Source organism: Hyaena hyaena, unplaced genomic scaffold (assembly GCF_003009895.1).
Source record: "Hyaena hyaena isolate Hyena2069 unplaced genomic scaffold, ASM300989v1 scaffold_1, whole genome shotgun sequence".
Classification (NCBI taxonomy): domain Eukaryota; kingdom Metazoa; phylum Chordata; class Mammalia; order Carnivora; family Hyaenidae; genus Hyaena; species Hyaena hyaena.
The window spans coordinates 9,440,673-9,455,318 of NW_024080633.1; the positions used below are offsets into that span (position 1 = coordinate 9,440,673).

At 62.0% G+C, this 14,646-nt stretch overlaps 1 protein-coding gene across 1 annotated transcript in view; it reads left to right on the plus strand.

Annotated features, from left to right (window-relative positions):
• The first annotated feature begins 2,329 nt into the window (after positions 1–2,329).
• The window catches only part of JPH3 (junctophilin 3), a 70,288-nt gene continuing 57,971 nt past the window's right edge, over positions 2,330–14,646 (plus strand). The window contains exon 1 of the mRNA XM_039226234.1: positions 2,330–2,751. Coding sequence (XP_039082165.1) covers positions 2,370–2,751 — 382 coding nt within the window. The 5' untranslated portion in view covers positions 2,330–2,369. The remainder of the gene's footprint in view (positions 2,752–14,646) is intronic.

Below are 14,646 nucleotides of genomic sequence, written 5' to 3' on the forward strand. Positions count from 1 at the left end.
ACAGCAGGGCAGAAACGAACGGCTCCAGCCTCGTGAAGCCGAAGATGTGCTCTACACAACAATTCCATCCCTAGGCATTTAGAGAACCTTCCAGGTAGCACAGGGAGGTTGACCAGAAGGCGCACTGAATCATTGTAATTGCAAATCACAAAGCAAAATGAAAACTCCCTAAGTGCCCTTCCGCTTGTGGGGTGCTTGGGGGTGGGTTTGAGGTGACAGCTCTGCAGGCCAGGCGGGCAGGGCTTTGAGGGGCGGGGGGGCTTTAGTGCCCAGGGCAAGAGAGAAACTTGAGCTGAACTCTGGGAGTCCGAAGAGCAGCTAATTTCCCAGGAGGAGTCTGTTTAGCCAAAGATGGGAACAGTGCAGGCAGGAAGAGGTGTGAGCTGGGCCCCTGGCTGACTGGAAGGCTTCAAATCACGCCTCTTCCGTGGGCTAAGTCCCAGGCTCCACCGCCTGCCTGGCAATTCCCGTCTCCCTCCCGGCGGAGTCTCGGCCGCACTGTAATCAGCCCAGACCCCTCGCAGTCTCCCCCTCCCCCGGCAACACCCCGATGCTACACGTTCCGGGAGAGCTGGGAGCCCGGCTCCTGCCTGCGGATTTATGGTCCAGGAAATGCACTTTACATTGGTCCCAGGATACTCGCATCCAGGAATCAGACACCATCACTTGGGGGGCGGGGGGGGGTATCTGTGGAGAAAGTAACGCCCTGGTGACAGTCCTGTGCTCGCCCAAAGCGCAGCCGCTCCGGAGCCGGGGGCTACCTGTTGGCCAGGGAGCTGGGAAGGGACGTATCTGGGTGTCTTTACACGAAGACCTGCGCGTGTAGCCCGACTTTCTGTTAATTTATGGGCAGGGGACGTTCACCAACTGCATGTTTTCTGGGGCAAGTGCCCCCCCTTCCTCCCACATGTGGACCCCAAACTGCCTGTAAGGAAGAAGGGTAGATTATTTGTCCTAGAGAAAACCAACCACCTGTGGTCTGCCACGAGCCTCTCCAGTCAAGCCAGGGTCAGGTGTCGCAGATAGGAGCCAGGGGTCAAGGGCGATGTGCAGGCTGGGAGGGAGGAAACGCAAAGGGCGCCCCAGAACGCCCCGGGCCTGCTCTGCCCGGCTTCACCTCCCGGCTCCCGGGAGGGGGCAGAGAGCGCCCTGGGTGCTGGGCGCCTTCCCGTTACGCAGTTCCTGTCCCTTTAAATCTAAGTCCCGGGAAAGGGGGGGTGCTGGGGGGACCTGTCTGGACCCCAATTTCCAGGCCGGCTCCAGCAAGGGGGAAGCCGGGCGGGCGGGCGCGCCACGTGGGGGGTGCGGAGGGCCGGCGCCCGGTGGTCCCCGCCCGCGCCCTGCGCTCCCCGCCCTCCGCCCCTGCGCCGCAGCTCCCCTCTCCAGACCGGCCGCGCGCCCGGGGCAGGGGGCCGGTTCGGGCGCGCGCGGGGCGGGGCGGGGCGGGGCGGGCCGGGCCGGCGGGAAGCCGGTGCGGGGACGCGCGGGCGGGAGACGCGCGGGCCGGGGGCTGGGTCGGGGGCGGGAGAGGAGGTGCGGGGGCGCAGGGCCCGGTCGGGGACGCGCAGGGGAGACCCGCGAGCCGGGGGGCCGGGGCGGGAGCGCGCGGGCGCGGGCGGGGAGCGGATCGGGGAGGAGGGGGCGCGGGCGCGCGGGCGGGGTGCGGGCGCGCGCCGCGCGCGCCCGAGCGCGCGAGCCGGGCCCGGAGCGCACGCCGCCGCCGCCGCCGCCGCCGCCGCCGCCGCCCGCCCGCCGCATTGCTGCTGCCGCCGCCGCCGCCCGGCCCGGCCCGCGGCCCCCAATATGGTGCAGCCGCCCGCGCCGCCGCCCGTGCCGCCGCCGCCCGCGGGCCCCGCCGCCGCCCTCGGGCGCCCGCAGCGCGGCAGCCGCAGGTGGGGGGCTGCGCCCCGGGCCTGAGCCGCCCGCCGTCTCCGCCCCGGCCTGCGCGGCCAGCCCGGCGGGCTCGCCTCCGAGGGGCACTTGCCGCTGAGGTGGAGCCGTTTGCACCAGACGCTCCCGCTCCTGCCCCCTCCCCCTCCCCCTCCCCCTCCCCTCCGGTCCTGTCTCCAGCGGGAGCGCGAGACGCCGGGCAGGCTCCGCGGCGCAGCTCGGGAAGGAATAATCGCCCCCAATTGACTTAAATTCCGCCGAAGCCGGCGCCGCGGCCGCCCGCCGCCCGGGATCCGCTCGCTGTGTGTTTTTGCTTTCTCCATTCTTCCTTAAAAAAAAAAAAAAAAAAAAAAAAAAAAAAAAAAAGCAAAACAAAACCAGCCAGCCAGCCAACCAAGAATCCGGTTTGTTGATCGCCTTGGTGTTTTTTTTTTTTTTTTTTTTCACCGTTTGCGGGATTTGCAAACCGAGTTACATGCATGTCCAGTGGGGGCAGGTTTAATTTTGACGATGGAGGGTCCTACTGTGGAGGCTGGGAGGACGGCAAGGCGCACGGCCATGGCGTCTGCACCGGCCCCAAGGGCCAAGGCGAATACACCGGCTCGTGGAGCCACGGCTTCGAGGTGCTGGGCGTCTACACCTGGCCCAGCGGCAACACGTACCAGGGCACTTGGGCGCAGGGCAAGCGCCACGGCATCGGCCTGGAGAGCAAGGGGAAGTGGGTGTACAAGGGCGAGTGGACGCACGGATTTAAGGGGCGCTACGGGGTGCGGGAGTGCACGGGCAACGGGGCCAAGTACGAAGGGACCTGGAGCAACGGGCTGCAGGACGGCTACGGGACCGAGACCTACTCGGATGGAGGTAGGTGCCGCGCGGTGGGTGGGGGGTGGGCCGGGCCTGTTGGGCAGGGGGCTGGGAGGAGGGGGAGGAGGAGGAAGCGCCTTCTCCTGCCTCTTCTGTTTACCTCTGGGGAAGTTGAGCTTCTCCCTTCAGCCGGAGGCCGTGCGCACCCCGGGCATTTCCTGGGGCTTCCTGGAGGCCACAGTTGCCCTGGCTACAGGTTGCCCCGCGGCCTGGTGGGGGACAGCGCCCCTGTGGCAGCTGGAGGGTGTTGGGGGCTTTCCAGGAGCAGAGCCAGGCCGGGAGCCGTGGAGCTGAGCAGAGTGTCAGTGCATCATCCAGGCACAGGCCAGAGACCTGCCCGAAAGGCCAGCCTCGCCCTGGGCCCTGGGCCCACGGCCCACGGCCTCCTGCGGGGACCCACCAAGGGCAGAGGGGAGCTGGGAGAGGGCCCCTCCCCCTCGCTGGCAGAGCTCCCTCAGTGCTGGCCTCCGGGAGTCAGGCCCCAGCTCTGCTTCTTGTTTTCCTGCGGTGCTGAGAGGCCTCCCTTCGTCCTGATGAACCCAAGCCAATGGGAAGGAAACGATTGGGAGAGGAGCACAGACCCAAAGCAACACAACACGGCAATAAACTTCTAGGTGGTTGGACGCGGGCTAGTGCAGCCACAGAGGCTGCTAGAGGGAGGGAGGAGGAGGCCCATCTGTTTAGCAAGAGCCCAGGAATCTCGCCTGCCAGTGGCTGAATCACTTCACCGTTAGTTCGGGGAATGCTCCGTGCCTTCATTCTAACATGCCGCCACATTTGGGGCTGAGCCCGCCCGCCTGTCCTGGCTGTGAGATGGTCTCTGCGTGGGGAGCCTCGGCCGGAGGTCCTTCGCAGCTGCCCCCCGTCCCGGACACTCCAGTGTCCACTACTCCTTGCGTCCGACAGACACGGAGCATTTGCTGCTCCTGGAAGCCAGACCCCAAACGAGCCTGCTCTCCGGCTGCCCCCTGCCCCCACCTGGGAGCTTAGCCTCACAAGTGGCTCCGTGCCTCCCTCTTGGCGGCTTGCTAATTTTTCAGGCATGGATGCCTGGGAAAGGCGTGGGGCACAGCAGTGACCTGTGTGCTCTGCTGGGCATGGGGATCACGAACGGATGTGCAGTCTTCTCCCTGCCCGCCTGCTGCCTCCACATCTCACGAAGCAGCCACTAGACACCTGCTCCCCGGCCACATCCAGGAGGGCTGGAGGGCTGGCGAGTAATTATTATTTTGGCTTATGCAACTCAGAGGCAGGGTTCATCATTACTCAAAGGGGAGGTGGCGTGGGGGGCAGTTAATTACGTAACACTCCTGCCTGTCAAAGCCGTGCCCGGCCCCGTCCCAGGCGGCCTCCTTGCTGTTGTTTTCACGGAGCGGGTTGGAGAGCCTCCTGAACCCTGGAGTGCAGGGGCTGCACCGCGCAGACAGCCCTCTCTGGGTTCTAGGCTGTGTGTGTGCATGCGTGTGTGTGCGCGCGCGTGGCGAGGCTTGGGCAGCAGATGTGGGTGGTGAGGTGGGCGGCTCAGCAGCCTGGCGCTCCCAGCTGGGCTCTCTGGGAGCCCAGGGGTAGTCGTCACCCCCGGGCTCTGCCGTGGTGCTCTGCGGATCGGTCCCTCCAGAGGTGCTCCCAGCTGTGCTCGAGCCAGGAAAGCGGCTTCTCAGCCTCACAGGGGAGCCTGGGGAGGAGAGGAGCCAAGCCCCTGTCTGTGGAAGTCCCCGGAATATCTAAGAGTGAGGTCCAGCTCTCTAGGCTGCCCAGCTTCCCCAGACATCTTGAGTGCTCCGTTCAGCAGATGTCTACTGAGCACTTGCTGTGAGCACCTGCTCTGGGCTCTGCGCAACCAGCTGTGAGTGAAGCAGACAAAAACCGTTTCCCCCTCAGAGAGCTTCCACTTTAGAGGGGAGGGCGATGATTCCATTGTGTTTCCCAAGGGTGGGGGGAACCATCTGGTGCTGCGGCTGGCCGTGACTTTAGGTTTCAATACGCTGATGTGAGAAATGCTTCCTTCAGTTGGTCAATGTTCTTGGGTCTCCATCCCCCATCCAGTCAGCTACACAAGGTTTTCTGCTCCCTGAGGCACTACCCTCCACGTCGCCCCACTGGAGCCTCTCACGGTGGAGAGGAGGGATTGTGCCCATTTTACAGATGAGGTCAGAGAGACCCAGCGGCCCGTGGTGGCAGAGTCTCGGTCGGAGCCTTGATCTGTCCCCACATTACAGCACCTGTGGGCCGACCGAGGCCGGCTCACGGGGCGCAGGACACCAGGGCTGACCGCTCCCTTCTGGTTGGTGACACGGTGTGATGGAAAGTCAGATTGGCCCTTTTGGCCTGGGGTAATCAGGTCAGACATCTGGGGCCACCTTTCTGCCACATGGTCTGCGCTTCTCCTTAGGGAGGAAGCTACTGTGGAGGCCAGCAGCTCCGGGTCTGGACGCCGCCCCCAGCCAGCCGGTGGGCATGGTGGCCCAGGCTTCGGGGAGGGCAGGCCGGGAGGGCAGGCGGAGCCTGCTGAGTTCACGGTCCCCACTCCAGCCTGGTTCCGTCCGCACAGGGGGTGGGAACATTGGGCAGGTGTCAGCACAGCTCCTGAACTTCAGCCCAGCTTCTAGTGCTGACTTGGGGAAACGGCGATTTTCATGAATAATGCACTAATGGCAAATGTATTCTACATTTGGCTGCGATTGGTATGGACTCCATTTCAACTGGGGCGACTTCTGCCAACTCCTCCTCCTCCACGTTCATCCCCCAAGTGCAAGGCCGGTGTTTTCTGTGGAAGTGAGCTGAGTGACTTCCACGGTCTGCGGGGTGACCCCATGGAGAGGGTGAGGCCCTGGGGGTGCGAGGTGGCAGGAGCACATGCTGTGGAGGCACAGCCACTGGGCTTTGTGACCTCAGGCAAGTTACTTGACTTCTCTGAGCTTCTGTTTCTTCATCTCTGTGAAGGGCTGATAATAATATCTGTAATTAATCGAGGCGGCGTGCGTGGCTCTGCCAGGAATGTGGTGAGCATTCGTTATTGCTTATAACTGTTCTGTTATCACGGAGCACATGCAGTGAGTGTCGCTTACAGTGATCCTTACAGTGATCAAGGTGATGATGAAAATGATGATAAACGGCTGTATCAAACACCGTGTGCCCGCCATGTGGCCAATGTTTGCAGCAATGATAACCCTTCATTCCCGAAAATCAGCAGGGTTGATTTTCTTGTCCCTCCCATTTCCCACACTGGGATGACGTGGCTGGTGGGTGCGGGGCGGCAGCAGGACTCACACTCAGGACAACGATCCCAGAGCCTGTGCTTTTGTGTGGAACACGTTCTCTAAACTCCCTTGTGCAAAACTACCTCCTCGTTCCTTCCTCTTCCTCCGCACCCTGCTTCTCCTCTGGGCGTGGCAGCCGGGAGCTGGAGGCAAAGGCACAGGTGCCCCCCCCACCCGTGCGTCCCCCCCCCCGCCCGGCCTGCACGCACGGCCCCTTCTCCCCTCGCTGCGCCTCTGCACTTGGCTGCACGGGTAACCATTTCCTTCTGGTGCTGTGTACACAGGACCCCTCGGACCAGAGTTACCCCCACAAATAAGCCCTCCCACAGCCCGAAAGATGTGAGTCATCTCACGTACCAGGCCTCCCCCCTCAAATGCAGATTCCGTTCACTGGCCCAGATCCCTCGGCCCACACAAATCACACACGCCCACAGTCAAAATCCCAGCCCCTCTGCGCCTGTGTGCGCGCACACACACAATACACCTGTCACCCGGAGACGTTTCCACCCCGTCCCCCAAAACACAGCCACATGCACCCCCAACCCCTTCCGCCTCCTGCTGCGGGAGCCCCTGAGTGGGGAGAGTCCCGCCGTCCGCGAGGCTCAGGTTACGGATGGAGCAGCAGGCTTTGTTTCCACTTTAAACACACGTTTATGCAGCTCATGCCCCCTTTTAAGGGGGAAGAACCCCGCATCCAAGCAAAATAAATGACCACGGGGCATATTTTTGATGCTAGGCTATGGCTATGTGAAGGCAAACTTTTTAAAGAAGAAAATCCCAGTGCCGGGTCCCAGGTTAGGGAAGAAGCAGGTCGGGGACACCAGACCCAGGCCAATGGGAATTCGTTCCAGAAACAAAAGAAGCACTCAGCCATTGGAGATAAAAGCATCTCCTCAGAGATTCTGGTTCAACCACTTTGGCAAGGGGAAAGGCTCCAGGAGGTGAAAGGAGGAAGAAAAAGCAAATAACTAGTTCTTTGTTGCCAATAATAGCTGAAGAAGAAGTGTTACTGAGCGCGCCCCTCACCCAACACAGCCCTGGAGCCAGAATTGGGCGCTTTATATCAGGAGCCCCAGCGAGCTGGCGAGGAGGCCAGGGTCAGCACCCTCTGGAAACAGCTGCCACGCCAGGTCGTTAGTGAGCAGCCCTGGCTGGCGGTGACAGTTAACACAGATCTGAGGAGGACTCGGGCTGGAGGACGGCTGGGAAGACAGACGCTGGGGGGAGGGTCAGGGGCCCCTGCTGCGTCTCTTCACGGCCCTTTCCACTTCCCAGTCCCCCCCAGGCCTGCACAGCTGTAAGGATAGCTGGCTATCGATTACGGGCTGCTGTGCATGTAACACTCAGTGTTCTTTGATGACCACATATCACAGGACACGTGGATTTGTGGGCTCTACAGGGGGCGATGTGTGTTTGGATTTTCCACAGTGGTCGGCCCCTCTTAGATCAGCCACTTCCCCAGTTTGTAGTCTCCTGGCTTGTGCGAGGCACGTGGTGGATAGAGGCAAGCGCGCCTGGGGCCCTGGCTTTGCCGCAAACAGGCTGTGTGCATCAGACCAGGGGGTTTTCTGGGTCCACGGAGTCTTCACGGAGGACAGAGAGGCTGGTCTGTTCAGCACCTTGGAGAGCGCCGCACTCGCGCTGCCTGGGCTTTGCCCTCCTTCCCTCCACACCCCCTCCAACCACCAGGGCGCCGGACTGAGCCTCCCGGCCAGTGACCACCCGGCCCTGACCCGTCCAGCGCACCCAGCCAGGAGAAGTCTGTCCGTTCCCACTCTGTCAGCACCTGGGTGCCACCCTCCAAGGACACCAACACTCGGGGCATTGGCTGTTTGCATCCTGATACTGCCGCGTTTTCCAAAAAAACTGGGTGCCTCCAGGTGTCCGCTGGTGACCCGACAGCACCTCCCGGCTAGCGGGGCGGGTTCGGAGTGGGCCTCTGGTAAGACTGTCCAAGTGGCTCTGAGCCTGAGGCTCCTCTCTGCCGCAGGCTGTGTGTTTCAGTTCTCATGGCCTGTGCAGGGTTATAGGTGCACCGCCAGAGGCAGGCGAAGGAACGGCCCTGCCTGTAGCAGCCCACGGAAGACGGCTGTGCCACCTCCTCTTTAAATCGGCCCCGATTTGGAGCACTCATGTAGACCAGCCCTGCCCGGCACGGTGGCTGCTGGCCACCTACGGCTACTTGCATTAATTACGTTGAAATGGAAGTTAGGTATTCAGCCACATTTCAAGTGCCCACCAGCAACATGGGACTGGTGGCCTCACAGACAGCGCGGAGAGAGCTGGAATGTGTCCACCGTCACGGAAGGTTCTGTTAGAGTGTGAGCTTCATGCAGGGAGGGGTGGCCCACGCCAGTCACCACGGAGTGTCCGGTGACTACAGCAGGGCCCGCGTGCTGTTTGAGGGGTGAGTGAAGTGTGCCAAGGCCATAAACTGGGTAATTTCACTCACCATCCTGCCTCATGTCCATCTCATTACAAGAACTTACAACTGGGCATGGATAGTTAAAGGGAAGTTGTTCTCTGACTCCCTCCTGCCTCACGGAAAGTTCTCTGAAGGCATCACTGCTGCAAGTCCCTGATGGGGTTTAGTTTGCTCTTGGCTCTGTCATTGCTGGTGAGAGGCTCTGCCGCTGATTCCCGTGAGGGAGGCGAATGGCATAGAATAAAGTAAATCCGTCCTGAAGGTGTTCTCACCGTGTGAGGCTGTGATGCGATCATGGCTGGAGGACCCGGCCGGAGCACTGGGTAGTGAGCAGTATTGGTTCCAAAGTGCTGGAAAAGACGCAGAAAAAACAAGCAGCCCTTTATCTATCCACTTTGTAACTCTGTTTACCGCTGCGGGAGCCTTGGCTGGATTCGTTGGGTTGTTGAGAAGCATTTGTGGAGCCCCTACTACGTTCGAGGTGCAAAGACAGAAAAGCTCAGGTCGACCTTCAGTGAATCAACCTGGAAATAGTTGCTGAGCTTGACCATGTCTTCGTCTGTTCGGGCTGTTGCAGATTACCACGGTGCGGGGGGCCGGGGGGGGCGGTGCTTCTAAATGAGAGCGTGTGTTACTCAGAGCTCTGGAGGCTGGGAAGTTCGAGATCAAGATGCTGGCAGATTGACAGCTCTTTTATCGGACACGGATCCCGTTCGTTGAGGGCCCCACCCCCGTGACCTCATCACCCCCGAAGGTCCCACCTCCTAACACCATCCCATTTATAAGCTGTGAACTTGGGGGACCCAGACGTTGGGTCAGGAGCAGCTGGTGTGTTGTACACAGCTTGCAGGAATGTATGAGAAACAGGGTGACGTGACTTGTACCAAAAAGGCTGGATGTGAAACGAAAATGTGTACAATAATCAGGGGTTTCTCGTTCTAGAGTTTGGGGACAGTGACGGAAACACCGCAGGTGAGGATCCTGGGAAAGGAAGGGGACGTATGTGTCCCTGAGCAGCAGAGGCGTCCCGGGAGGGGACTGCTGAGCTCAGCCTGAACGATGGCGGGAAGGGGACCTTTGCCCTGAGAATGAGGTTGTTGAGTCTGCAGGGGGCACATCCTCCGTGATGGAATCGGTCCTAACACTCCCTGTCAGCACTGCCGGCTCCCGCCTGCCCGGGGGTGACTCGGGGGCTCCCTGGCGCTCCTGGAGGCCTCCGAAAACACCCAGGGTCATCTGTGCTGCTGGCTGGGCAGGGTGCCGGTCCCCACTGCTGCTACTGAGACCAGTGCTTTGCCGACTTGGCTGTGCCTCAGAGTCCCTGGAAGGTGCAGAAAGCAGACTGTCACCCCGCTCGCCCACCCCCAGCCCTGGATTTCCGGCTTGAGGTGCTACCTGGTAATGTCCATTTCTAACGAGTTCCAGTGGGTGCTGCTGCTGGTCTGCGGACCCCACCTTTAGAAGCACGGCTCAAGGCTGGTGCTCCTTTTTTTTTTAATGTTTACTTATTTTTGAGAGACAGAGAGAGAGAAAATGAGAGAACCAATGGGGGAGGGGCAGAGAGAGGGAGACACAGAATCTGAAACAAGCTCCAGGCTCCCAGCTGTCAGCACAGAGCCCGACGCGGGGCTCGAACCCATGAACCGTGAGATCATGACCTGAGTTAAAGTTGGACACTTACTTAACCGACTAAGCCACCCGGGCGGCTTAACCGCAGCTGCACAGCTGAGCCACTGGGATGGCCCCCTTGAGATCATCCCCCTAGAAACGCAGAATCTCGGGCCCCCTTCCCCCCACCCCTGCACAGGGGCCTCCAGGGCCAGAAGCTGTGTGTTTGTGAGGTGCCCGGGTGGCTCGACTGTGGGACCTGGCACACTATCCCGCTCTCGGCTGCACGTGGAATCGCCTGGCTGGTTTGGAAAGTGCTGAGGCCTGGGCCCCGTCCAGAGACACTGACTGAGGTGGTCTGGGATTGCGATTCTTTTAAAAACGTCCCAGGGGGCCCCTCGCCCAGGGCATCACGGGGAGAGTGGCATCACTGCAGCCCGGCTCCGGGAGGGTGGCCTCCTGGCCCAGGAATGTGTTGGGAGCCGGCAGCGCTGAGAGCCGCTGCTCTGGACAGTTCTCCAAACCCCGGGTCAAGTGGCTCATGAAGTAGATGTTGTGCTTCATTAAAACCAAAAGTCACATAGACTTGCAGAGTGTCAGCCATCGTGCCCGCGTCACAGCAAGGAGAGCTGCTGTGTGCGCCTCTGTCGCTGTGCGGCCCCTCCCGTCTCTGGCTTCTCCGCCTCCGCCTTACCTCTGCACCAGCCCCGGCCTTAGCGCCCAGACAGAGTCCAGGACCGTCTCTCAAGGTCGTTGACTTCATCGCACCTGCACGGACCCTTACCGCGTGAGCGCACATCACACCACTGGGGTCAGGACGTGGATGGGTCTGTCTGGGGGACGTGGCCAGCCCACTGCAGGGGCTCGCGGACCTCAGTCTGAAAGTGCTCCAAAGCGCGTACTTGCTCCCCTCGAACCCCGGAGCCGTGGAGATGCCTTTCAAAGACAGACACTCACGGTTTTTGAACGTCCGCTTTGTTCTGGGTACTGGCCTGTGTGCTTTACCATAGTCTTTGCTCCTTTTATTTATTTTGGTTTTTAAAAGCCTATTTATTTTGAGAGAGAGCATGAATGGGTGGGGGAGGCAGAGAGAGAGAGAGAGAGAAAGAATCCTGAGCAGGCTCTGCACCGTCTGTGCAGAACCGGACGTAGGGCACGATCCCATGAACCTGAGCTGAAACCAAGAGTCAGACGCTTAACCGACTGAGCCCCCAGATGCCTGACGTTGCTCCTGTGAGGCAGGTTGTGCCCCATGTACGAGAGGAGGAATGATGCTCATGGGATGGCGGGCTTGGCGAGGTCACAGGGCCGGGGTGGGGTGGGGGGGGCGCTGGGGAGGGCCGTGACTAGGGCTGTCTGCAGCACCCGCTGAGGGCGCCTCCTGACGGGACAGTCATCTCAGCCACCCCCTGGCTCTCCAGTGGAGGAAGCTGAGGCCCAGGGAGGCGCCCGCGGCCTCAGGGACGCAGAGGCAGGAAGGATGGCCCGGTGTCCTGAACCCCGGCCATCAGTGACTCTTTGCTCAGGATTTCATAAGCTTGTGGCTTCTCCTAGCCGCCCGAGCACGACGAGGCTGAGGGTCCTCTCCCAGGACACACACGGGGCCCTGCACCTGTGTGGCGTTTTGTGGGTACCTGTGGGGGCTCACGGACTCCCGGAGACTTTTCCGTGGACCCAGGATAGGAAACCTCACATTCTCCACGGTGCCCAGACATGCGGACGGGACCATCACCGCGCACGGCCAGTGGGCAACAGGAGGAAGGTGGGGCCGGCAGGCTCACCCGTGGGTCCAGAGCAAAGGCTGGGCAGTCAGAGCTGGCCTCCCCTCCTCCCCGCCCCCGAACACACCCCTTCCTCTCCGGGGCCCCGGGGCCCCGAGCTGGGCCTGCGGGACTCAGTGGTCTGCCAGGCAGCATGTGACCGTCAGGTCACCCTCCCCCCAGGTCAACAGGCGTGTCCGCATGTCTGGCCATGAGCTGGGAGCGGCCTGGGAAGGCTTGACTCCCCCATTCTGCAGGGGAAATGGAGTCCCAGCAAGGCCGAGGAAGGTGAGGTGCTGACACAGTCTCAACATTTTGTGGTCTGCTCCAAACCGGGCCTCCAGGAGGGAGTCTCGCCCGGGGCACACAGCTGGGGCCACGCGGGGCAGGGGTCCTGAGGACCACACCTGGGAAGCACCGGCCCTCCCCGTCAGCCTCTGCGGGTTGAGGACCCTCGAGGGGAGGAAGGGAGGCCTCTGAAGATGGCCGAGGGGCGTCCCCCTATAGGGCGCCGAGAGGGTTTTCAGTGGGGGTGCTCCCAGGAGCACCGGGTGGGGGCCTGTATCACAAACCTGTGCAGGCTTTCTCCGTCCCCGAGGGGCTGCGAGCTGGCGCCCCGCTGTCCACCATGACCTTTCTGTGGCCCCGCCCCCAGCCAGCTGGTTGCTCGCTGGTGAGTTCAAAGGCCTGGCTCCCTGTGGGTGGCCCTGGGGGAGGAAAGCTGTGGTTGAAATGCACTTGGGGAGGACGGTGGGGGGGGCGCCCCTCCTCAGACCCCCAGAGTGCCTCTGGGCCTCTGTGTGCACATGCTCCTGGGAGCTGTAATTACCGGCCTCTGTGGCCGTCCCGTCCCCGTGCACTGCAGCCTCTGGGGGGTGGGGGGGGCAGAGCCCGGGTCTGGTGGCCTCATGGCAGGGAGAGCTGCAGAAATCCTGGTTGGCTGATCCGTGGATGACAAGCCCACGGAGAGAGGGGGTTGGGGGGAAGGGTGTGTGAAGGGAGAACAGCAGTGCAAAGGCCCTGAGGCCAGAACAGGCGTGGTTCTAAACCAGAGGGACCGGAGGGAGAGGGTGCAGGCGGGGAGGGTGTGAGCACAGCTCCCGGCGGCGGCGGGAAGGACGTGAAGGGGTGCAGCAGGGCCAGGGCGGCAGCACGAGCTGCTGTTCCTGCTTTTGAATAATTAAGTTTTGATTTCGAGAGGGCCCTAGGCTCCCGCCTTGTGCCCTCCACCCCGTCTCCCCGAAGTGACACCCGAGGGAAGGACCACGCAGCGTTGAGGCTGGGATGTCAACGTGGACATGGGGTTTCAGCAGCAGGGACCCCCTCCCCGCCCCCGCCCCCGCCCTTTCAGAGCCGCACCCTCCTCCATCTCTGGCACCCACTTCTCTGCTCCCCATCCTGTCATTTTCTCATTTCCAGAATGTTCTATACAGGGAATCAGAGACTATGCAACCTATGGGGACTGGCTTTTTTCACTCCCTTCTCGGGAGACCCACCCAGCTCGTTGTGTGCGTCCAGACTTTGTTCCTCTTTACTGCTGGCCCGTGTCCGGGGGGCAGGTGTGGACCACGGCTTTTGTACCCACCACGGGTGAGGGGCACCCGGGGCGTTTCCCATTGGGGCCACGATGGATGGAGCCGCTACAGAAGCTCACGGAGAGGCTCTTACGTGACCGTGAACATCATCTCTGCGATACAGCTGCTGGGCCCTTGCTGTTGGTGCCCGGTGTGCCTGGGTAGTCGCTCTGTCTGCCGGTGGGGGAGCAGATGGGGGCCAGAGTGGAAGCTGGGGATGCCCGGGCGGGTGCTCGTGTCCAGGGGAGAGGAGACGATGGCCTGGGGCGGGGGGGGGGCCGGGGGCAGAGGCTGGGCAGGGGGGCGGAGCCCGGGACGGTGGGGGGGGGGCAGGGATCGGTTAGGAACGTGTGTGGTGTGAGAGGCTGGATGCTGGGTGAGGGTGAGGTGCCGGGGCTTGTGCGTCTGACCTAAGCGGGGGCACCGTCTGCTGGGAGGTGGCATGAAGTCGGGAGAGAGTGGCACTGGGGGGAGGAGCCCCAGCACCAGAGTTGGGCCTGAGAGGGAGGACGGGGTGGAGGATGTAGACAGGCCGAGGGGCGGGTGGCCCTGAGGGGTGGGGGGTGGGGAGGGCGGCAGGGACAGGGTCAGGATGGAGACTGTTGTCCCAGCCCCGCGTTCACCCCTTTCATCCAGTAGGTCACCTTTTCGCCCCACCACCCGTGGGACCATTTCACAGACGAGGAAACCAAGCTTGAGGATAGAGCGACTTTCCTGAGTCACTTGGAAGGTTCGGATTCCGGAAGCGACGGAATCACATGAGGAGGGACTGAGCCCCCCTTGGGGCCGTCCCGGGGGCTGGATGGGAGGCCCGGCCAAGCTGTCGGGGCGCGTGCCTGCCGCACCAGACGCCCCGTGCGCTGGCTGCCGTTTCGCCGCGGGGCTGCTGTGCACTGATAGCGTCCCCAGCGGGGGGCTGTGGCCCCTGCTCTGCGGTCCCCTCTTCCCTGCTTGTCCCCGTGCCCTGGAGGTTGTCCCCTATGAAGCCTGCACCCCGAGAGCCGATAAACCATATCGTCGTGACACGTTTTTGTTTACAGTTTGCCTTTCCAAGTGTAGTTCGATGGGTTGTGGTACGTTAGCGGGGTCGCACAGCTGCCACACCACCTAATTTTAGAACCTTGTTTGTCACCCGAGAAAGAAACCGCTGGTGCATTAAGCGGTCCCGCCCTCGACAACCGCCAGTCTGCCTGTGTCCCTGGATTTGCCCGGTCTGGACACGTGGGGTGGACGGGGTCGCTCAAGGGGGCCCGCGTGGCTGGCCT